Here is a 25,998-nt window from a genome sequence, read left to right on the forward strand (position 1 = left end):
AAATATCATGGCCTATAAAACTGTAAATATATTATGACTAATTATTTTTTATTCTAGTTATTTCGGCGCTCAGTTGAAAGACCTGTTTACCTGCCGGCAGAAATTTGTAGTCCCTTTGCTAAGAGACCTGTTTGGTTCATTACGATCGGAGAAGTTCTGGAAGGTCAATGAAACCTCGAGAATAACTGTATTTTATATTTAAAGAGGAATTTTGTTGGAAGGAGGACAGTTAGTTTTTGAACATCGCGTCGCGTTTTAAAATGTAACGCATGTATTATAATAAATTATATAATTATTTATGTAAGATAAATTAGTAATAAAGACTTAATAATACAAATAAATTTGTAAGTGTTATAAATAGAACCTTTAATAATAAATAAAAACAATAAATTAGATTAATAATAACATAACAATATCATAATACTCTCAAAACAAAAAAAAAACAAAAAAGTATAGATGTAGAATATATCGAAATATGAATACTTAGGAATATGGTTAATTGAAGATGGAGATCACGTAAAAGAAATACGATCTGGAAATTAAATTCAATTAGAAAACTTATAATTTTTGCCTTTTGCAAAGAATTACTGAGAATAAAATTATAGATAAAGTTTATGCATTCTTAATTGAAAAATCGTAAATAAACTATTTTGAAAATGTTTGTCGACAATAATAGAGCTATTTTTTCAAAAGTTAAATTAAAAAAATTAATATAAAATTACTTCAATTGGGAATCTTCCGGAGTTCTGTGTTTCTGTGTTTTTGCTGATTTATTTAATAGATTAATTTTTGATGTTTCTTCACAATAATAACATCTTAATGCTACAGATCTTTTAAACGTAAGATCATTTACTTAATTGTGTTTCATATAGATGTATCGCTTATAATACTCTTTTAGATGAACTGATGATGCCCAATGAACATTGGGCGAAACGTCTTCAATAAATAGATAAAGTAGCACAACTCTTATCTTTTTTATCTTTTTTATCTCCAAATTGACCGAAAATACCCCAGTCACTTACGAGTGCATTTTTATACATATATATATATATATATATATATATATATATATATATATATATATATATATATATATATATATATATATATATGTGTGTGTGTAAAATAAAGTTTTATTTTGAGGTTGCAGTCATTAATAGGGCAGGAAAGTGAAACTCTTTGTACTTATATCAAGCTTTCGCAAAATTTATTTGCTTCTTCAGGGTATGCTAAAATATGGTATCAGTAAATACAATGAAATTAGAATTAAATAACATTGTATAAAACTAGTATAAAAACTTACAACATGAGTTTAATCCATTAAATTTTTAAATTGACAAAACATTAAACTTAACTTATTAAAATTATATATTTATGTAAGTACAATATTTTAATTTTATTTAATTTTGTATAAATTCATTATGACATTGATTATTATATTGATGTTTGATTTATGTCAGAAAGACACTCGTTTCTGTTTATTATATTTTTTGTTGTTGATAACTAGCTTTTGATTGTTATTATGGTTACGTACAAAGTGGCGCCAAATATGAATATTTAAATTTTTTGAAATTATAGTATTTATAGTCAGAAAATTTAATATTAGAAAATTATAATATTAATTTTCGTAAGACAGAATGTAATTATAGATATTCCTTAGTTTATCAATATCAGTTTTTTTATTAACGCATTGATATTTATTTATGCATACCATTTTTAAGAATTCTTAAAAATGGTATGCATAAATAAATATCAATGCGTTAATAAAAAAACTGATATTGAAAGCTTGATATAAGAACAAAGAGTTTTACTTTCCTGCCCTATTAATGACTGCAACCTCAAAATAAAACTTTATTTTACATAACGTGTCAGTCAATAATACCTAACTACTAATAATATGTATTGTGTCTCACATCGTTTGATATTTAATGTGTCATATGCTAGGATTCGGCTAGATATTTATTTTGTTTTCAGTCAAAGGCCTTCAGATCAATAAAAGCAAATTTACCCTAAGGTGTATCTAATATGATCCATAGTTACGTTAATTAATAACGAAGATACTGTGTAGTACCATTTTGGGAGTCGCCTTGTTTGTTTTTTCTATCTTAATATAATCGTGACATCCTTGCCTTTCATTTGCTATGTCGCTTGTAAGGATTCGAGCAGTTGTTTATTCTCTACTTAGCCAGAAGCCTTCTTTAAGTCAATAAATTAAAATTTGTCTTTTAGTTAATCTATTTTTATCCATAGTGCCCTATGATATCTAGTATGTAACTATACCTTCGTTAATAATGAAGATACTGTGTAGTGCACTTTTGGTAGTCGTCTTGTTTGATTTTTTTCCTAATATACTTGTTATTGCCTATATCCTCCTCTTTCATTTAACACATCACACGCTCCAATCGGACCAGTAGCAATGCAGATATGATGTCTTGTATGTGATCTTTTGACAATGCAGCCATGTGTTTTTTCTGTCTCAACATATTCGCTACCCCCTCTTATTTTCAATAATGTATCATACGTCACGATTCGACAAACTATTCTACCTCACCACAAAGCACTCAAAAATTATTTGAATCGCCAAGGTGGCGCTAGGAGTTATCGTACTGGACAAACAGTGTGAGTTGCCGTCCTAACGTTTTATTTAAATAGATTTCCAGATATCCAGATTTCCAGATTTCCAAAATTAATAGTGATTAGGTGACAATAGCACAATATGCCCCATAGAGTCAATTGGAATATAATTAAAAGTGTCACGTATAGTCATTGACTATGACTATACTTTTTTCTAAAGCTAGGAGAAATGACAATGATATTTATGTTAAAAAATGTTATAAATCTACTGAACATCTTACTCATGTTTATTACATAAATCTTAACAAACAGAATCAATACTTTACTTTTTTGCGTCCGGAAAACTATAGTTTCTGAGCTTAGTATTGGTCTGCAAGGCTAATTGGCTGCCCGTCGATAAGTCATCGAGAGTGCATATATGCGGGCAGTTTAAGGAGGCTAGTAGATGTTTCATGTTCTGTATTGCTCTGCAAGTCTGCAGTCACACTTGTCGTCATTCCCGTTCAGCAGACCCCATTTTATAAGTTTTGACTTGCTCGGTGTTGGTTTTTAAACGGTTCAGCATTCAGCTAAATAGGTCTTTATTGAATAGTCGTTCATACAAAAGTGATAGTACAAGGAAAAATTAAGGGGAAATAAGGACCTGGTAGAAAACAACATTCTTGTTTGATCGAAGACGTTCAGCTTAGTACATGGCACCCAAAGAAGAAACTGAGACCAGATAAACAATTTAATTATACCGTTCTGGATGATATTACGTATAACTAAACTTAAAAATTAAATTTAATGCTTTACAATAAATTGGATTAACTTGTTAAAAACAATAATATATAAAAATTGAAAAGTGTTTGGTTTTTAGTTTTTAACAAACGTTGCTGGTGGAAAACTGTTTTTATTCACTTACACATTTTCTTAATTATTAAGTTAACTATTAGGAAATTTATTGTGTTTTATATTTTTTTTATTGCAATATACACATATCTATTGTTTTAAACATTCTCTTAACGAACCATATATTTTTAAATTAGTTTTGGAAATATTGTAAAAATATTTCTTTATTATAAAAAATTATATTTTTATTGTATTTTTATGCCAGCTTCAAACATGTTTTGTTTTTATTTTGAGCCACTATGTATAATAAAAATATTCTGTTGAGAAATATTTTACATACCCTCAAGTAAATATATAGAAATTACTACGAGACTCACTACGCTATTTGTTTCAAAATGAAGTTAAAAGTGAACTTTTTTTGTGTACTTTCATTATATCTTTTTGGAAAAGTTTTAAATCAAGATAATAGTGAAAATGTAAGTTTACCGAAACTTTTATTAGAACTAAAAAATAATTTAATAGCGCTCAATATTTTTCTACGTTAAGTAAAAGTAAAAAAGGTTTTATTACTCGGAACTATACGTAGAAAAACAAAAAAGCGTAATTTCTTAGCAAAATATTAATTATTTTACTAAAATATTATTTTGCACTAGCGATTAGTATTAAGAAAGTTAGGAATTCATATACAAGAATAATTTAAATTCAACTTTATTATTACTATTTATATTAAAAGTATATATATATATAATATATATATATATATATATATATATATATATATATATATATATATACCTATAATTTTTGTAATTTTTATTATTAATATTTCTTAGAGATAATTATTATTTAAGTATACATCTTAACTTGTGACTTTGTATTTTCAACATTAGTGTGTTAGAAATAATGGGACAGAAATGCATAGCATGTCTATTATTAGATACATGTTTGCCAGTTTATACTAAATTTCGGCAAACATGTTTATATAACAGCTTGGACAGTAATCTTTTTATTTCGATACATGGTAAAAAAATATTTCTTTTTGGCCGTGTCTAATCCAAAATATCTTCGTTATCATTGAAGCGGAATCTTATTGTGTTTGCTGCCCATTGTTGTTTCCAACACCCAGTACCCATAGAATTTTTCGTACCCTGTAGAATTTTGGCAGAAACGAGCGTGGACAAACACTACTAGAATTTCTATTACAATAAAATCTATACCACATGAATAATTTCTTCTTTAAAAAAGACCACAGAAGATGGATGCGGAAAAGCCCAGATGGCAATATCAGAAACGAGATAGTACATAATCATATTATATATATATATAATATTTAATACATAATCAGTGACAAAAAACATATATTCAACGATGTCACAGTCCTTAATAGCTTTACCACAGGCAGCGATCATAGAATGGTAAGAGCCAAACTAAAATTAGACTTAATAACAGAAAGATCCAAAGGAAGAAAGCCAACCCGATATGGAACGACCCAACGAATTTAAATGGATACCAAGACAATATCAATAAAATCCTACAACAAAATGAATGCATAAATAATATAAATACCCTAAATGAAAATATTGTAGAACCTATTAGAGAGGCTTGAGTAAAATGCTGCCCTAAAAGATGCCAAGACGAAAAAATAACCATTGGAACAAAGCAACTAATGGAAACTAGAACAGAAATCAAAGGAAACGAAAGCATTGACGAAGAAAAAGTACGAAATATAAATAAAGAAGTATCAAAAGCTATAAGGACAGATTTAAGAATTAAAAATGAAAATGTCCACCGAACTATAGAAGAGAATGAAAGTCTGAAAGTCCTGAGAAGACGGCTAAACAGTGGAAAATGTGAAATGCACAAACTAAAGAACAAAGAAGGAGCCCCTATATCAAATAGAGAAGAACTATACACAAGTCAAAGAGAAGACCAAACGAACTTAAAAGACGCCTCATCACGCAAAATCATCAACCAGGATTCAGAGATCAAACTAAGCGAAATCCAAGACGCAATGAAAAAGATGAAAAACAACAAAGCACCAGGAGAAGATGGAGTCGTAATAGAAGCTATAAAGATGGGCGAACGTGCCAGTATCAACCAAATAAAAATGTTGTTAAACCTTTGTCTAACAGATTGTTGCATAGAAACATGGAACAATGCAGTAACAATTTTACTACACAAGAAAGGAGACAAGGCGCACCTAGAAAACTATAGACCAATCAGCTCATTTAACCACATCTGTAAAATGTTTACTCGAATAATTACGATAAGACTAGAAAAAACGTTGGAATTCTACCAGCCCCGAGAACAAACTGGCTTCCGCTCAAAATTCGGCACAAACGATCACCTACGAACAGTAAAAACCTTAATAGAAAAATGGATAGAATATAACAGATCACTGGTACTTATCTTCGTAGACTTTCACAAAGCCTTCGATACCGTGGAATTAGACAGCGTTATAACTGCTCTAAACAATAGTAGAATAAACTACCGGTTTACAAAGGTAGTACAAACATTATACCAAAACCCCACAATGCGTGTAAAACTACATGATACCACCAGATAAATTCATATATAGCGAGGTGTAAGACAGGGCGACACTCTCTCACCTAAATTATTTATAACGGTCCTCGAATACGCCTAAAATACTAAAGTGGGAAAATGGAGGAATAAAAATAGATGGAGAAATGCTCAATCGTCTGCGTTTTGCTGGCGATATAGTATTTATTACCAAAGATCTGCGTAAAGCACACCAAATGCTACAAGAATTAGAAAACGTATCTTCAACAATAGGTCTAAAAGTGAACATCAGTAAGACAAAATTTATGACAAATTTGGTTCTCAGCGAACCCCTAACCATCCAATATCACGTAGTAGAATTGATAGAAAAGTACATATATCTCGGTCATGAAATCAGAATAAGCAAGGATAATCAGACCTGTGAATTTCAAGGACGAATAACGCTTGTGCGGCATATGGTTCACTAAGAGACATCTTTGGGAGCAACATTCCGATAGCTATGAAACGGAAGATATTTGACCAATGCTTTCTTCCTATTATGACATACGGAGCAGAAACTCTCACTTTTTTAAAAACAACAGCACTTAAAATGCGAGTGGTACAAAGACGCATGGAAAGATCGATTCCCGGCTTGACAAAAAAAGACAAAATAAGGAACCAAGACCTAAGGAAAAGAACAGGTATCACTTATGTCGTCGAACGTATAGCCAAGCTGAAATGGAATTGGGGAGGTCACATAGCGAGACTAAAACACTCAAGATGGACCAGAAAACTAATTGGCTGGCGTCCACGAGCAGACAAACGCAGCAGAGGATGACCACCAACACGCTGGATGGACGACATTAAACGAATATCCAAGAAATGGCAACAAGACGCACAGAACCGTAAAGAGTGTCGAAAAATGGGAGAGACCTAAGTCCAGCAGTGGACAGAAGAGATTGCATGATGATGATGATGTCCTAAATATACTAGGGTCTCCTCTTAGTTGTCCATATAGTTTTCGTCTTTTGCGGTCTAGCGCCTCACAATCGCATAATATATATTTTACCGTTTTGGTTTCATATCACAGATACTGCAGTTAGGGTTTCCATTGCAGATGCCTACTTTATTTAGAAATTTTCTTACTGGTACATACCCGATCAGCAATCCTGTTACTGTTCTCAGTTTGTTTCTGCCCATATGGAGCAGTTCTTCTGTTTTTTTTGTATACGATCCAACAATTAAGCTGTTTTCATGTGTTTATTTTAGAATTCTCTCCCAATATCGCTCATGACCTTCTCTATTCCAGTCCTCCACAGCCCTATGTACTGCAGTCTTTGGTACTCCCAGATTCACTGAACTCCAAATTCACTACCTGGGATGACTATCGGGTGCATCGAGTAGCTTGGTAGTTATCACAGCCGGTTCCAAGAACGGAAAAAAGTGGAGAATTGATAGGCAAAGTTAGCAACCTACCCATCTTAAAAAAGGATCAGTGCTCAAAGAAACAATCAACAAGGCTCGGAAACATGACAGAACCAAATAACGATGAAAACGGCGAGAAAAAGGACAACGAAAAAGGATATGTTAAGGATAGCATGTTAGAATATCAAATCATGGACAGGCAGAGAAGAAGAAATAATTATGGAACTGAATACCTTCAAAATCGATATTTGCGGAATTTCAGAGACAAGAGAAAAAGCTAAAGGAACTGTATAATATCCAAATTACATATTGGTATACAGCAGGAAAGAAAAAAAAAAGAATATGAAAGCTTAGGAGTTGGGATACGCATCCACGAGAAATTTGAAAAAAAGTATAGATGCTGTACAATAATATTAACCACAGAATACACAAAAGAACACTTAAAATGGATAATAGTAAAATGCATTTAGTATCAGTATATGCTCCAGTTATAAGGAAGACCGAAAAAGAAACCAACACTTTCTACAATACATTACAAAATCAGTTCAATATAGTTAATATACATAAAAAAGTCATAATATTAGGCGACTTAAATACAAGAATAGGGAACAAAGTATTAGAAGAAATAAAACAACGTTTCAACGAAATGGAGAAGCACTAATTAATTTTGCACCCAGAACACCTTGAGAATAAATAACACATTCTTTCCACATAAACCACAACACAAATATACGTTTACAAACACCCAAGACCCAAGCATATAAATAAACTATAGATTATATATAATAACGAGCAAGCAAATACATGTATTAGATATTAGAACGTTAACATCACCTAATGTAGGATCAGACCACATTATGGTTTTAGAAAAAATCTTAATAAAAATACCACTACAGAAATAATTACTCCCAAAATAAATGGTAAAAATAAATATCGAGGCCTCAGAAGACGAAACAACTCGATCACTATATTAAAGACGATTAAAAGAAATATTTGAAGAAAACGGCTTATTAGAAGAAAATGAAGTAGATCAAAGATGGGAAACAATAAAAGAGAACATAATAACCGCTGCTAAAGAAAGTATGGGAACACGGGAGGTTAATGTAAATGGTGAAAGGAAGATCAAACACTTACTGGACATCTTTTATAAACGACGTCATTTTTAAATAAATAAAGGTATTCAGTAAGTGGTTAAATTATTTGTAATTTATTTTTTCTTAATATTTATTTACATGATTACTTACTCAATTTCTCCAATTTTTTACATTCCTGTTTAAACGAGATTTTTTATGTATATAAAGCTCCAAAAAGTATCCGAAAGTATATAACGAAATTTAAGAATGTTCAAATATATTTCCTATCATAATATATAATACCACATAGGTAATGTTTATTATTCCAATATTAACTTATGCGGCACAAACATGGACAATCACAAAAAAGAATATGAATATACTTAGAGTCACTCAACACGCGATGGAAAGAGCAATGCTAGGTATATCACTTAAGGACAAGAAAACAAACACATGGATAAGACAGAAAACCAAAGTCACCGATGTGGTGCAAAAATCAATTAAGTTGAAATGAAAAAAACAATGGAAAGGAAGACTTGAAGAGGCTTATGTTCAGATGTGGACGTGAATGGCTAGACGAAGAAGAAGAAGAAGAAGATAATGCTTTCTTACGTATCAGCTATTTTTTTACGTTTGTGTAAAATTTCAAAAAGTGGAGAATACAACTGTCCTACTAGAGAATTGACCTACCCTACTGCCTTCATTATGCTAATTACCAATTTGGTACCACTCCTGATGTCAGAAGTAGTACTGGAAATATCACTTCAACTATTTTCGATCATAGTGGAAAGTACCGGTATTTAATAAAGGTCAGCTTGTCGTTATCATTGGCAAGTACATTATAATGAATTCGCACTCATTAAACCAAGTAGGAATTGAAAACATCTGAATATTTGCATTTGCTTTACATTTTTGCTTTTATTTTTAGTTAAAGAAAACTTACACAAAGTTGAAAATTGAAGACGGTTATGTTAAAGGAACCCAAGGAACTACACGGGGTAAAGGAACACCTTATTACGCCTTTTTAGGAATTCCATATGCCAAACCACCTCTTGGAGATCTGAGATTTGAGGTAACTTTACCAATTAACATCACGTTTATCAGTTTATGTGTGTGTGATTGGGATATTGACTGCGAAATCCATGGTTTTATTCGCCTAATCATATTTGACATTGATTCTAAAGACAAAAATTAAACTAAAGTCCAATAATATATGAAATTTATAATAATAATATTTTAAAAACAATATAACTAGTTGTGTTAACCCTTTCGCTACTGAAATTATTATTAGACATTATTATTATTAGACAATTATAGACAATTATTAATATATTATTAGACAGAGAAAAAATTTTTTTGGTGGAATTTTAGTTAAATACGTATAAATAAATAGGATTAAACAAAAAAACAAAAAAAACCCCCACCAGATGTAAAAATTTTGTTGTACACGTTTGTGTACATTAGTACCAAACAGTAGTTGGGCTAAATGGTAAAAATGTGTATTTTTTATATAAAAGCTTTAAAAATAAACCGAAACAAGTAATAATTATTTGTTTTATTTAGCTTATATCTAAGATTAAAATACATGAAAATTTATGAATCGCAAAAAAATCTAACACAAATACAAAGTCATTTCGAGTGGAAGGTCAAAAAGCAGTTCCTCTCCTTTCCTAGACACAAATAAACTTTACACTTGCGGCACCAGAAATGTGAACGCCCTTTACAGTGTTTTGTTTGCAGCGCCCAATCCCTTTCTCACTACTGTGAATGGACAAATGATCTACATTATCTAATTGAACCGTGTCAATGGGACGAGTTTCAAATCTACACCTTTTAGTGTTATTTGAATTTGTTTCTAAAGTTACGTCTTGTAAACTTCTTCTTCTTCTTCTCGTGCCACTCCTAGCGGAGATTGGAAATCATCATGGCCACTGCGACTTTGTTAGCAGCGCGCCTAAAAAGTTCAATCGAACTACACCCGAACCATTCACGTAGATTACGAAGCCATGATATTTTTCTTCTTCCCACACTTCTTTTGTCCTTAATTTTGCCCTGCATGATATTTCTTAAAAGTTCGTACTTTTCACCTCTCACAATGTGCCCCAAGTATTCCATCTTTCCAGTTTTTATCTCATTTAGAATTTCGCATCTTTTGTCTAAAGTTTGGAGTACTTGCGTGTTAGTGACGCGGTCCATCCATGATATTCTGAGAATGCGCCTATAGCACCACATCTCGAAAGCTTCGATGTTTTTTGTGGTCAACTGTTTTAGTGTCCAAGCCTCTACTCCATACAACAGGGTAGAAAAGACATAACACCGCAGCATTCGTATTCGTCACTTTATATTGATATCACGATTGCAAAAGAGTTTGCGCATTCTATTAAAGACTGATCTAGCGATTTCTATTCTACATCTAATCTCTTTTGTTTGATCAGTATCGTCTGTGATCCAAGCACCTAGATATTTATAACAGGACACACGCTCAATCGTTGTATTGTCTATTACAAGATTAGCTCTGATGTTCTTTGATTTCGTGATTACCATAAATTTAGTTTTTTTTCAAATTAATTTTCAAGCCGTAACTGTTACAGTATATATTGAGACTTTGAACGAGATGTTGTAGTTCTACTAGCGTTCCCGTTAGGAGAACCGTATCGTCAGCATACCTTATATTGTTGATCGTCTCACCATTTATTATCAGACCAAGATCTTCTTCCTCGAGTGCTTGTTCACAAATAGCTGCACTATACAGATTAAATAAAAGTGGCGACAAGATGCATCCCTGCCGGACTCCTCGACGGATTTGAATTTCTTCTGTTAGCCTACCCTCAACCTTCACATTTGCTGTTTGATTCCAATATAGGTTGCATATAATTCGAATATCTCGACTGTCTATATTTTTCTTTATTAGAATTTGTCTTAGTGGTTCATGTTGTACTTTGTCAAAGGCCTTTTCGAAATCAATAAAGCAGGTGTAAATTTCTTGGTTCATGTAAACTTGTAAACTTGGTCGACCCCTTTTCATGTCTTTACCACACATTGTACTTGCAAGTACCAAGGAATTTTCAACATCCATTCGAAAATGTAAAAGATCGAGAATTTTCTTGCTGTCCACCTAGTCTGTAAAACAAAATAAGTCTTCTTTGTACTCCAACCAACTGTTGCAGATTGCCATATCTATTGCGTGGAAGAAAAGACGAAGGGTCCATTTCTTCGATCTGATAAATATGCGATATAAGACTAATAAAAAATCCATTTTATCTACACCGCCCATAGAAGAATTATAACGCTTTATTACCTCTGGTCTTTCAACATCTACAAATCTTTTAATTTATTTTGTCCCATCTTTTAACGATATTTTTATCTCCAATACCAACAAAGTTAGATGCCATGTTGACTATTCTATTATCAAACCATTTGACTAAAATAACGTCACCGTCTTTACTACAGAGCTGCTCCATGTAACCCCTGGGTTTCTTAAAAAATTCTTTTTCACTGAGAAAAGGTGGTTTTCCAAATCTATTCAGTCTGGCAGTTCCGGCACCATAAATATTATTCTGTTTTAGATACTGCAATAACGCATAGCACAAAAAAAAGTTGTCAAAGTATAATTGTGTATAAAGTGTTTGAATTCTTCTACTAACATAAATTACAACTGCAGCACCATCTCCAAATTTGTTTTGTAAAGTTTGGTCAATTTCGGCCTTTTTTCCCTGATATAAAATAAAATCATATTTCAGTCTCCACACAGTAGAAACAGTTTTATTAAACATGGATTAGGCTTACTTTTTATATATTGTTTCACCGATAATTTTCCCTTGAAGGGACATATCTGTTCGTCGACACATAACTTCTCCTCATGTTCTAATTGTCGGCATCTTTTCAAAACGGCATCAAAAATTGGTCGAACTTTATAAAAAACATCTGTATAATCTGGATCTTTTTCTAAGTTATTTACTATGTACAGTTACAGTTACTTACAGTTTCAAACATCCAATTATGATGTGTAAACCTATAAGGATCTCAAATTCTTTTGAATTCGTGTGTGCAAAATTAAAATCGTTACATTGCTGGGCATACAGATTTGTTTTCTCTGCAACATTTTCGAATAAAGCTGCCGGAATATATCTTGAGAAATATTCAATAGGCAACTTAACTTCTTTATCGTTATGTTCATCTTGAGGTTTGGTCCAATTTTGCATTGCTAGTGGGGCAGTTTGTCTTTCTGTCCATTGAATTTGGTTTTTAGTCGTTAAATACGCAAAAGTATTTTCATCATTACTGTTGATAGTATCTTCTATTACACCTACGTCGTCGAATATTTCATCTTCTCGAAGCTCATCTTTTTTATTATCATCTTGTGGATCCATTGCAGCAACTATGTCTTCAATGTGGCTTTCTACATTTTCTGCTTCTTCTAATAGATCTTCATCATCAGCTTCACCTTCGGACAAATCGGAGAGATCCGAAAAGTCCCCGTTGTCTAATTTCTGCATCAAATTTTTCACATATTTGTCAACTCTCACGTCTCGCATAAAAATCGATACTTTTGAGTTTCTTAAGCCTACAAAGATAAATTTTGTTTTAACTTTTGCCTGTAATCAACACACATTTGATTCGAATCCAAAATAGCCTCTGAATACAATTGTGCACGATTGTGTACACAAACAACTAACTGAAATTTACCTTCCAGTACAATTGTACACGATCGTGTACATAATGTTTTATACAGTTTTTTTCAAAAACCTTTACCACATAACGATGAGATTACTATCAAGAAATATTCCGTAAGCATCCATAAAACCATGTAATAAAACAGCAACAACGTAACTGTATAAAAATAAAAAATATATAAATGAAAGATACTCACCTGATCCACAACTTCTGTTGGTCGCCATGTTGGTTGGTAATGATTATTTAAACCTATTTTTTATAGATGGAGCCAGTGGCTTCAAATTATATTAAAAGAAGTGTACCTGATCACGTACAAATGGTTTTTGCGGAATACATATAGAAGTTCTCTTATTTCTTAAGGTTTGAAATCCATGTACACGATTGTGTACACTAGTAGCGAAAGGGTTAATAAAACAGTGGTTGGTCCGATAAGTACTTAAGCCTACAAAAGAAAAACGTAAATGTTTGAAAAATTGCGATTTATTTCTCAACTCAGTCTCCTCTTACGTGGATACACTTACCAAGGGATGCTTTAAACTTCTGACCCCTGTCTGAAAAATACGTTTTCTCGAGGTCTGCAAAGTAGGCTTCTGTGTTAGCGATGTCCTCACCATTCGAGTTAAATTTCTGCCCGGCAAGTGCCTTTTTCAAATTTGGAAACAAAAAGCAGTTGCACGGGGCCAAATTTCTACAATACGGTGGATCAGTTTCTACGAACAGTTCGTAGCCCAATTCAAATTTTGCCATAGAGATGAAGAAGGTATGAGCCGGTGTATTGTCATGGTAGAAAAGCACTTTTTCTCCTCAAAATGGAGTCGTTTTTGCTGCTTTTTCCGTTTTCTAAAATCCGCGGACGCGTCCGCTTTCACACGCGGTCAAAACAAAACTACAAGTCCGTTTCGGATAAAATTTTGACATTAGCCGTCTATGAGAATGTATTACACAATAGTAGGTTTCATTTAATATATATATATATATATATATATATATATATATATATATATATATATATATATATAATGTAAAACAGTAAATGTAGTGGCATATCTCGCAAAACAGGAAAACAAAAAACAAAATAGGTATATCGATGGAAGGCAACTTTCTGACCATTCGTCGTCTTCAGTACGGCGCAGCCAAGTTAGAAAAGGAGCATGAGGATCACGGATCAGTATACGAGCAATGCGACCTATTTTGGCTTTAGAGTTAGAAGGCCCTGATGGTTTCTAGGGCAACAACTAACAATAACCAATGAGGAAACTACAGCTACCTGAGGAAAGGAATCCAAAGATTAGAACGTTTCAAACTCCTTGCTCTTTTTCTAACTTGGCTCCAACATACTAAAGACGACTATTTCTAACTATTTGTCTTTCTACATTAGATTTTAAGTTGATTTGCTGTTGTTCTATTTTATTTTCTAAATAGTTTTGTTGTTATTTTAAATCGTTTTGATATTGTTTTAATTTATTTCCTAAATTGGTTTTTAAATTATTTTGTTGATCTACTATTTTATTTTCTAAATCACTCTGTTGGTCTTTTAATTTATCTATTCTAATAGTGAGTTGAGTTACCTCTAACTGAAAATTTTCATGAATTTTAACCATTCATGAATTCTACCTCTACTTTTCTACGCCTCTCTTCCTCTTGTATACTCTTCTCCTCCTTCTCCTCCCTACGCTTCTCCTTTTACTCTTACTCTTCTTGCCAACTTTTTTCTTCCTCTTCTTCTCTAAAGGTTTTCTCTTTTTGCCTACGCTTCTTCTTTTTTTGTCTAAGCTGCTTCTCTGCTTCTATTTTTAAACATCATGCGGGGGGTCCGTACATATCCATTTTGCCATCAAAATTATTAGATGTTGTATTTACGATTAACAAATACTAAATATTCCTTTGATCCCAGCGCTGTCACCTACACTTTTTAAAAATAACTTTATTGAACACCAAATTGTTTACAATAGGTACTTTAATACAATGACAACTATAAACTTCAAAATCTCATTTACAACTGTCCTAAACTGACAAAAACATCCAAACATTCTAAACTTCACTAAACATTTGATGAATTTTCGATGTTATCTTGAATGTTCTCGAACTACTTCTTCTGTTTCGTCAAGGGACTTTTTCTACGTGGGATAAATCTTACGGAACTTTGGTAACAATATTAAATTCAAAATACAGGGTGATTTATTTAAAAACATATGTTTAATGCGGTACAGTGTTATGGAAGACCCTGTATATTTGTAACTAGTTTTAAAATATGAAGCTTACAGCTGCCTCCTTTTTCTGTGAATATTTCTTTAAACAAGATAATCTTTAATTCTTTAAACAGATATAACAGAGTTTGTCACAAAAGTTGATCACACTGTATACTCATAAAACTAGAGAAACAAAATTGTAAGTAACGTATGTCTTAAAAGTTTTGGCACAAAATTCATCGGCTTTAATATTAACAAAAAAAAAATAATATCAAGTTTCAATAATAGTATCAAGCCTTTAGAAACAGAAGTTTGTTTACTTTGTTTACTGATAGTTAAGATTTATTTATTTTGAAGTTTTTGCTTTAAGATATCGTATAAATTACACATACGAAAAAGTATCTACAAGTTGGTTGGGCAAGTACCCAAAGCTGAAATTCGTCAAATATTCCAGAATGAAAACATTTCACGCAGAACCATTTATAAAACAATGGCGGAGTGCGAGAAGGAAATACCTTGTCTAAATCTCCCTAAAAGTGGAAGACCACTTTATTTATTGCAAAGAGGGCAGAGAGATTGGTGAGACGAGCTAAAAACTAGGTTGAAAAATGACTTAAAAAAGGTCAACGAGGAGACAGACTCCTCAATAGAGATCTAAGGGTAAGATAAGCGACGTAAGTGCCCCAAATATTCTCAAGCGCAACTCCTTCGTATAACAAGAGGCCGTCGTCAATAGCTTTGGGACACTTTGCCAATAAAAAAATTATTATTTCAGGTGAAGAAAAGTATTTCCCTTTGAATAGTTTTGAAATGAAGGGAAACTATGGATTTTATACGTACGAAACGTAGAAGAAAGTCCTGATAATGGTAGATACAAACATAAAGCTAAATTTGCAGATAAAATAATTATATGGTATGAATCTTGCAGAAACGGAAGTGTATACCGACCTTTTGTTAAATGAGTAAGGGGTAAAGCTTTCAATAGTCAGACCCATATTGATAACTTTGATAACACAAACTGCATGCTAATGACGATATTTTATTTTGACCGGACCTAGCATCATGCTATTATTCAAGAGATACCCAACACTGGCTTCGACAACACCATATATCTTTTGTTTCCTTCTTTTTCTTCCTTTCTTTTTCTTGATCTGCCAATACTTCTTCGTCCATTTGGTGACGTTTTCGTTCCACTCCTGTTTCCGTTTTGTCACCCATCCATTTATGTCTTCTATATTGCATGCTCTTCTTATGTTTTAGCTTCTCTCCCTATCCAACAGACTTCTCCTTGATATTCGTCGAAGTATTTTCATCTCTTTTGTTTCTTCTCTTCTCTTTCATCTCTTTTGTTTCTAGTAGTCGTCTCGTTTTAGATGTGTCAGTTCTTGTCTTTGCCGTGTATGTTAATATAGGTCTAATTGCTGCTCTATAGATTCTTGTTTTTGTGTTTTGTCTTAGGTGTTTGTTCTTCCAGATTGTGTCACTAATAGATCCCACCGGTTTACTTGCTTTTAAGCTTTGTTGTCGTACTTCTTCTTCAACATCTTGGTAACTAGTGATATCTATTCCCAGATATGGGGATTGCTTCTGCTTTATAATTTTCCCATCAATTTCGATTTTACATCGTACTGGGTATTTAAATGTTGTCATACATTTGGTTTTTTCTGCTGATATTATCATTTTGTATTGTTTGGCTGTTGTATTGAAGATATGTGTTAATCTTTGGAGTTCGTTTTCTGTCTCGGCGATTAATGCGGCGTCGTCTGCATAACATAATATTTGGAGATCTTTGTTCCCCATTCTGTAGCCATGATCTTTACGTACTGCTTGTATTATTTCGTCCATTATTATATTAAAGAGAAGATGGACTTAATGAGTCACACTGTCTGACTCCGCTGTGTACTGGTATACACTGTGTTAGTTTTCCATTTATTGTTGCCTGTCTCCGATTATGGAAGTAGATGTTTGTTTTCAATGGTTTGTATATTATTGATTACTGACTTACTAATAGTGGTATTAAGGAGGTAATTTTCATAACCCCACATGTCAAAAAATATTTTTTTTAAATAAGTGATATTCCTAATTCGTCATTTTAAAATGCATTGCTGTCATGTTTATTGCCAATCAAAAACCCACATTTTCAGTTGTAATATTAATTTAAAAGTAGGTGTTTAAGGCAAAACCCCACATCTGATGTATGACGGGTATAGCAGAACCCCACATTTTCTATTCAGCCATAGAGGAGTAAGCATTCCAATCACGTGACTTAAATTTAAATTAAAAATTTAATGTTGGTTTATGCTTAATTGAGTGAAATTATGAGTTTAAATGAAGGTAATTTAGATAGTGAATTAGTATTAGTTGGAAGAATAAGTTCTGGATCACGAAAAAGACAAAAGACAGTTACAAAGCGTCAACTCCTTAAGGAAAAGAGATACGCTGCTTCTGCTGGTGGTTGTGTGTTCATAGGTTGCTTACGTAAAAGTAAAGCTTTTAAATGTTGTGAAGTTCTGCTGCTCTGCTGGTGGTTGTGTGTTCATAGGTTGCTTACATAAAAGTAAAGCTTTTAAATGTTGTGAAGTTCGGCCTAGTGATGCCGGTGCATTTCGGAAGACACTTTATTCGAAACCCGAAAACCTTTTTCATGACCAATTAGTTAGGACGTTCATAATAACAAAAAACGTTCAACGTCGGAGGTCTCTACAATCTTGCTTAGGCCTAGGTTTATAACAAGCAAAATCCAAACCAAAATCGACTTCCGTTACCTACCGATTTCCTCTTACTTCTGGGGATAGCGTAACTGTGTGTAAATCTTTCTTTTTGCACCTTACTCAGTTTACATCAGAAAGAGTTCGATGACTTATATCAAAACTAAAAACTAACCAAGGACTAGAAGACAACAGAGGAGGTGATAGAATAGGCCAAAGATCACTGGTTAAGAAGGAGGCGGTTCGCAGTTTATTGGAAATTTAAAAGGTACCGAAAGTCACTACAACTGCAACAAATCAAAAAGAGAATATTTAAGTAGTGATCTTTCCATACGAAAACTTCACATGATTTATAATGCTAGTGCAGAAAATGCCCAACTCCAAGTAAAGTTATCAATGTTTCGTAAAATATTCTGCGGAGAGTTCAATGTTGGTTTCAAATCTCCGGCATCTGACGTCTGTGGGTACTGTTCCATAATGGACTATAAAATTAAAAATGCTACAGGAACTCAAAAACAGACTACACTGTAGTACTGTGTTACTGTAAAAAGAATACACAAGAAAAGGGCAAAGTTTTTCTATGACCTAATGAAACAAACTAAAGAAAACGAGAAAACTTTTTGCTTTGACATGCAGCAGGTGCAACCACTTCCTCGAACGGCTATTCAACAGGCTTTTTATGCCAGACAATTAAGTCTTTACAATGTTTGTGTAACAGATATTAAAAATGACAACATCCCATACTTTTATATCTGTACCGAAGAGCAAGCAAGCAGGGTGCGGTTCAACCGAATTAGTTTCTGCTCTTCTTAGTTATCTTCAATCAGATGACCTTACAGATGTGATCCACCTGAGATTGTTTTGTGATGGATGTAAATCATATGCTTCATACTTTAATGTACTTTTTAGCAGCCCACGAAGGCACCTTGACACATATTACTATTAATTTTCCTGTCAGGGGCCATTCTTTTTTACCAGCCGATAGGGTTTCTGGAAAAGCCGAGAAATTGTTGCGGAAGAAACCTGCTCTTATTTATAAAGAAGAGTACCTTGAAGAAATGAAAAAAAGTTGGAACTGTGAAGGCTATTCTTTTTTACCAGCCGATAGGGTTTCTGGAAAAGCCGAGAAATTGTTGCGGAAGAAACCTACTCTTATTAATAAAGAAGAGTACCTTAAAGAAATGAAAAAAAGTTGGAACTGTGAAGGTACTTGGAGCAGATTGGTCCCTGAAGGATGTAAAGTCACTTGCTAATAATTATTTAAAACACTTACCTAAAATCAGTAACACAAAAAGAATTTTCATTGAAAAAGTTGTGACAAAAAAATTACAGGTATGGGTTAAAGGCAATAAATTCTATCGGTTTGAACCAGAGCTACACAAATACATCCTTCTAAAGCAACACACGACACGAAAAAAATTCTGGAAAATCCTCTTGAAGAAATTCATTTAGTTCATCCCGTAAGCGCAGCAAAAAAGAAAAATGTAAACGAACTGTTAACTATTCTTTTTGATGCAAACTGGCAAGACATTGAAAGATTTCTTTGGTACAAAAACATTATTGTTGCTCCAAATGTAGATGGACCTGAGAGGAGGAAGTTGTTTGTGACTGTTTAGAAGAAGACTGTGCCCATCACTTGTAATATCTAGACTATTATCTAAAGGTTTTACTCTATATGTTTCACTATAACATGAGGATTAACTGTAATATTGTGAAAAGGGGTAACTATTTTATTATAATAAGTAAAATTTAATTTTTCATATTGTGAAGAACATATTTTTTACTTTGCTTACTAGTTTGTCCAATACCGAGTCCAACCCTACACTAAAATAAATAATCTTATACTAAACTATAGTAAATTGATTTGATCAAAACACCACATATCCAAACCCCACATCTATCAACTTTTATATTATATTTTTAATTTGTTATACCACTTTTTACACAAGTAAGCAGTTTGCTTAGCTCATAAACCAATACTGAACTATAACTATATTACATAAAATATGTTTTGGTGAAATAATGTAGATGAATCGGTTTTTTACTCTCCTGAAAAAATAGACAATGTGGACATGTGGGGTTATGAAAATTACCTCCTCTATTTTTCTTTTATTACCTTCCTCTTTTTTTATGGGTAACCAGATCCTACTGCATTCTGCCGAGAAATTTGAGACACAATTGGTCTCATTTAGCATAACTAGAGCCGATTTGATTCTTTTTGTTCCCAAAAACGACAATCCTCCAAACTTACCGCAGACTCGCCCAGTTTTGGACTTTACTGTCTAGAAAGTTTTATTATAAAGGCTGGGATGCCCAAGATAAAGAACAATTAAGACTTAGAATTTACGAAGAACTGAGAGAAATTGATCTAAATTCCGTCCAGATCCTCATGAGAGATATTCGAAGAAATTTGCGTCTGGTCGTACAGAATAGGCCACTCCACGTAATTTGATAGTATATTTTGGTTAAGTATTGAGTTATAATTTTATGATAACTAGTGCTTGAATGAATTTCTTCAATAAAAAAAACCGATAAATATTTTGTGCCATAACTTTTAGGATATATGTAGGTTATTTGGGCCACGAAGTAAGATAATCGCGAGACAACCCTAGCTACCCAGAAGAGTAAATTTAGGTTGAAGTACATTCGGAAAAATGAGAGACGTATTTAAAACAAAAATGTCCCAATACGTTTTAAAAAAAATACATACGGAGCAGTAACCTTAATTCTCACAAAAACGTCAGCGGAAAAATTGAGGACACAACATAAAATGATGGGATTAGTGCTTGTAATAAGCTTAAGCTCTTATAAATTTTCTTTATATTAAGCTATATAAAAAAGTATGTCTTGATAATAAACTAAAATAAAAATAAAACAAAAGACAGACCAAATGACAGACCAAACAATTGAATTAGTATACTGCGGGAATGTTAATATTCCTCAAATTTCTTTTTCTTCTTCTAGTGCCGTCACCACTAATGAAGGTTGGCTATAACTATTGCAAATTCGTCTCTATCTACTGCTTTTCCAAAAAGCGTCTATGTGTTCAACCCGGTCCAGTTACGAATGTTTCTGAGTCAGGATATTTGTTGTCTACCGGGTCCCACTTTTCCTTTGGTTTGACCCTTTATAATCAGCTGCAACAGCTCACACTTCTCATTTCTAAGTATGTGTTCCAAATATGCTATCTTTCTCCTTTTAATGGTGGTCACAATTTCTCTGTCTTCCTATTCTGTGCAAAACCATTTGGTTCGTAATATGATCGGTGTATGGTATTTTCAAAGTTCTTCTAAAAATCCACATCTTAATAGAAGAATAGAATAGATATAACATTTTAACATCTGATATCGGATTTTCAGTCTTTGGTGACTCATCAAATTTACTCATCGTCCAAAAGGCTGCTCTTATTTGCTTTATTCCTGATCGAATTTCTGATTTAGGATTTAGATCTTTAGTAATCCAGACTCCTAAGTACTTCATTTTGTCCACTTGATCATTATTTTCAAGCCAAAATTAAGATTTGATTTTATTATATTTTATTTTATTTTATTTTATTTTATTTTATTTTATTTTATTTTATTTTATTTTATTTTATTTTATTTTATTTTATTTTATTTTATTTTATTTTATTTTATTTTATTTTATTTTATTTTATTTTATTTTATTTTATTTTATTTTATTTTATTTTATTTTATTTTATTTTATTTTATTTTATTTTATTTTATTTTATTTTATTTTATTTTATTTTATTTTATTTTATTTTATTTTATTTTATTTTATTTCAATTTATTTTATTTTATTTTATTTTATTTTATTTTATTTTATTTTATTTTATTTCAATTTATTTTATTTTATTTTATTTTATTTTATTTTATTTTATTTTATTTTATTTTATTTTATTTTATTTTATTTTATTTTATTTTATTTTATTTTATTTTATTTTATTTTATTTTATTTTATTTTATTTTATTTTATTTTATTTTATTTTATTATATTATATTTTATTTTATTTTATTTTATTTTATTTTATTTTATTTTATTTTATTTTATTTTATTTTATTTTATTTTATTTTATTTTATTTTATTTTATTTTATTTTATTTTAAACGGAAACATAGACTCGAATTGAAAAGTTTGTGACAAGCTAGGACAGAACTGTAATTTAAATTTGTAGAGATTAATAATTTAGTACATAAAATGTCACTGAACAGCACTGGTTCCGACTAAAGCACGGCTGATTCCATCTGCGCGAACGAGATGCGCGCGCGTATAATACTTAGTTTTTCAATCAGAGTGGGCATTCTGATTGTTTATTATTCCGTGCTTTAATAAACTACAAAATACTTCATGTTTAAGAGTGATCTTACAATACGAAAAATCCATTAGATATAACTAGTTTAGTTGACGCAAAAAATAGAGTTGTAAGAAATACTTATGAATATTATCGGTATAACATAAAATAATAATCATAAAGATTTACTAATTGAAAATAATAATAATGCTAAAAGCAATATTCATTAAATAAAACAAAACATACAACAAAGATCAAATCTCTATATAGTTATGCGAATTTGACGTTCTTTTTCATCCTTTACGTAATTTGATAGGTTACGTTAAAATAAGGGATCTTTAAATAAAAGTTTTCTGGTCCTTATTTAATTTAAATACAGGTCGCGTTTATTTTACTAAAGTAGAGTAATATTATATGCACAACTGCGCATGCGTGTATGTCAAAATAAAGGTGCTTTTATTAAAAGATGACATAAAATACGTCTTCAATAACGCTCTATTTATTTTGGTAATCATAGCTTCCTTTAAGAGGCATAGTATGGCGAAACCTATTAGTTATATTGCCATTTAAAATAAAAGAAAAACAGTTTAAAGGTGTCTCCGTACAATTTTTAGAGAATTATCTAATTTGGTGTAGTCGTTCTGTAGTAATGCCCATACAAATATTCCGGCGATTAATTTTTATTTATAGATAGTTTACATCTACATTATAATACAATATTTTATTTTATACTCTTTGGAACGCTTTCTTTACGACGACCAAACAGAAAAGCTGGTGAATTGTAACTTCCTCGATAATTTTTACTTCATGACAAATACTCCGTTTATAATTTAATGAAATGTTTTTGTTTTATTTATTAACGTATAATATAATACTGTAATGATTTTAGGCTCCTCAAAAAAATGAAAAATGGGAAGGCGTTTGGGATGCAACTAAGGATGGATCAGAATGTGTACAAAGACTATTACCCATTCAAGGTTCAGAGGATTGCTTATATATTAACGTTTATACACCTGACGTAAGTAAAAATGTATAAATTTAAATCAAAAATAAATTGTCCTTTATTATTTAAAAAAAAAGGAAAATAACATTTAAACACTCTACGGAAATAAAGACAAAAAATGTCTTTTTGGGACGTTTAAAATTTTAATTTCTAACTGACCGCTTTCGTTTTTAAGCCAGGCGTCAATATTTTTATAGTAAAATTTACAAATTATTTGGAATGTAGGAATTAAGTTAGAAATATAAAATATGAAATTATAAAAGTTAACATTCTACTATCTTTTTTGAAAGCCCTCAGTTCTAAACCGGTCGTAATGCAGCCAATTGATTTATTGTACCTAACCTAACCTAATTAATTTGGGAACCTAATATATTTAAGACTTTCTTTTACATTTAAAATCCATTCTGTAACTACAGTCAGAGCCTATTAAATTCTATCTCTGTGCGATTAAATTTGCCATAGGTTAATATTTCCAGATCGTATTGTTAGCTCAGAAGATAATTTTATCGTCGCTAAGTTTAGCTATCAATCCATCTATAACCAAATTTCTTAACATAAAAACTAACTCTCTCCCCTAAGTACAGTCTATGACTATCCGTGCTTCGTCAACTCCTTTTAGTTGAATCGAATCGCCTTGTAAGCGCTTCGGAGTAGGTATTGTCGAATGTTTCTTCTATATTGAGAAATTCACCCAGCAACACTTATTTATTTTTTACCATCTGTACGAGATAATGCAAAACTGTTTTCGTAGAGAATTCTGTTACATGCGCATATTGTCCCTGATCGAGCAGTTTTACTAGAACAGTATCAGACTTATCGGTCTCAGGAACTTCGCATTTTTGTCCAGTTTTGCCAGTTTAGCTTTAACCCGAGGCCATAGGGCCATAACATAGGCCATAGCTCTAGGCTGAGAGGTAAATATAAGCCACAGAGACAAAATTCATAACACCGAAATACATCGAAGAACTAAAGTAACCGACATCATGGAAAAAATAGAGACATTGAGATGGCAATGGGTAGCACATGTAGCATGACAAGACACCAACAGATGGTCTCAGAAAGTGACATTCTGGAGACATCGAGAAACAAAAAGAAGCGTGGGAAGACCCAAAAAGAGATTGATAGACGATATAACAGCTGTAGCTGGAAAGCGGTGGATGAGAATTGCAAAAGATAGAAAAGCGTGGAAGCAATTGGAGGAGGCCTATATCCAACAATGGATAAATGAAGGCTGAAGAAGAAGAAGAAAGAAGCTTTAAAAGTTATCCTTTTGAGCATTCATGCTCTTGGTATGAACTTCAGTCCTATTCTAGCTTGTAGTATCATATTTGTTGTGCATATTTGTTGTATAAAAGTTCATTTCCATACTGTATTGGGTAAATTGTATCTGGACCCTGTGAGTTATCTTAAATGAGTTTTGCCCATTTGATTTTATTTTGGTCTACCACTTCTTTTGTCACAAGACTTTCCCTATAACTATAAGTTACGGTCGCCAGTTTAGTATGCTGGTTTAGTTTTGGACTCTGGAAAATTTACCCTAAATAGTTTTTTTAGACTACTTTAGACCTACTTTTTATTTCGAGTGTATACACCTAAATCCTTACAAAATAGAGATATATTTCTCTGAGGTACCTTAGAGATTACTTTATGGATCCTTGACATTTCTATAGTCTGTTCTATCTCCCAACAATGCGTTATTACCTATTCTCTTTCCGCCGTTCTCAATTCCTTATTGTATATAAAAATTTAGTTTATTCGCTCACAATCTCACCTGTTTTTTCTATATGTACAGCTGGTTCCTAAAAAAACTGATACGACTCTTAGTAAGATCTGATCATTTTGAGCAGTGTATTTGATTGGTCTGACATAATATTATATTTATTATAAAAGACAAATAATGAAATAAACAAACAAACAACAAACAATTGATTACATATGTCGATTCATAAACTCGAATATTTATTACGGTCTAAATTTTGATATTATTTTGAATTTATTCGCTCCGTGCGTGACCATGATAGGGGTACCTTGAAACGATGCCAGCGTGCGTAGCGGCGAAATATGACAAAATTGGACACTATCTTTTTACGCATAAATTTTATCAAAAATGTGTGCAAATAGGTACATGTTGCCTATTTAGTTGTGCTAATAATACCAAAAATAGTAAGTGTAGTTTTTATAGGTTCCCAAAGATTACATATAAATTAGAGAAAAGAAAAAGATGGATCCGTGCGATTAATATGAAAAAGGAAATATCACGTAACCTCATTTTTATGCAATTGAAATATTTAAATAATTTACCTTAAATGATATTTTATAAGGCTTCAAGCTAACTGCAGAGTGCCTGATGACTTTAGCTTGTATATCATAACTTTTACTATTACTGTTTTTAATTATATGCTTTTTCACGTGAAAAACTTGATTTGCCAGTACTAGATTTTTAACGTTTCTTTTCCGTTTGGACCTCAAAAGATATATTATGATGAATTTTGAGAAACCCAGTTTTTAATACTACATTTATTTTGTACATAAACTGAAAAAATATAATTAAAAAGTTAATTATTAATAATTGTCAATTTCGCCTGTATTTAACAATGTCAAACATATGTCATTATTGTCATATGTTTAACCTGAAAATTGGTAGGTCCAAAACCGTCAGATGAAGGCGGTAGGTGTCGTGTCAGTCACGCACGGAGCAATAAATGATAGTTTTTACATAAAAAAAGGTTGTT

At 31.8% G+C, this 25,998-nt stretch overlaps 1 protein-coding gene across 1 annotated transcript in view; it reads left to right on the plus strand.

Annotated features, from left to right (window-relative positions):
• Positions 1 to 3,785: 3,785 nt before the first annotated feature.
• The window catches only part of LOC140447601 (carboxylic ester hydrolase-like), a 95,347-nt gene continuing 73,134 nt past the window's right edge, over positions 3,786 to 25,998 (plus strand). The window contains exons 1-3 of the mRNA XM_072540351.1: positions 3,786 to 3,881; positions 9,331 to 9,474; positions 23,153 to 23,281. Of these exons, the coding sequence (XP_072396452.1) occupies positions 3,801 to 3,881; positions 9,331 to 9,474; positions 23,153 to 23,281 (354 nt within the window). The 5' untranslated portion in view covers positions 3,786 to 3,800. The remainder of the gene's footprint in view (positions 3,882 to 9,330; positions 9,475 to 23,152; positions 23,282 to 25,998) is intronic.

This window comes from Diabrotica undecimpunctata, chromosome 8, assembly GCF_040954645.1.
Source record: "Diabrotica undecimpunctata isolate CICGRU chromosome 8, icDiaUnde3, whole genome shotgun sequence".
Lineage (NCBI taxonomy): Eukaryota > Metazoa > Arthropoda > Insecta > Coleoptera > Chrysomelidae > Diabrotica > Diabrotica undecimpunctata.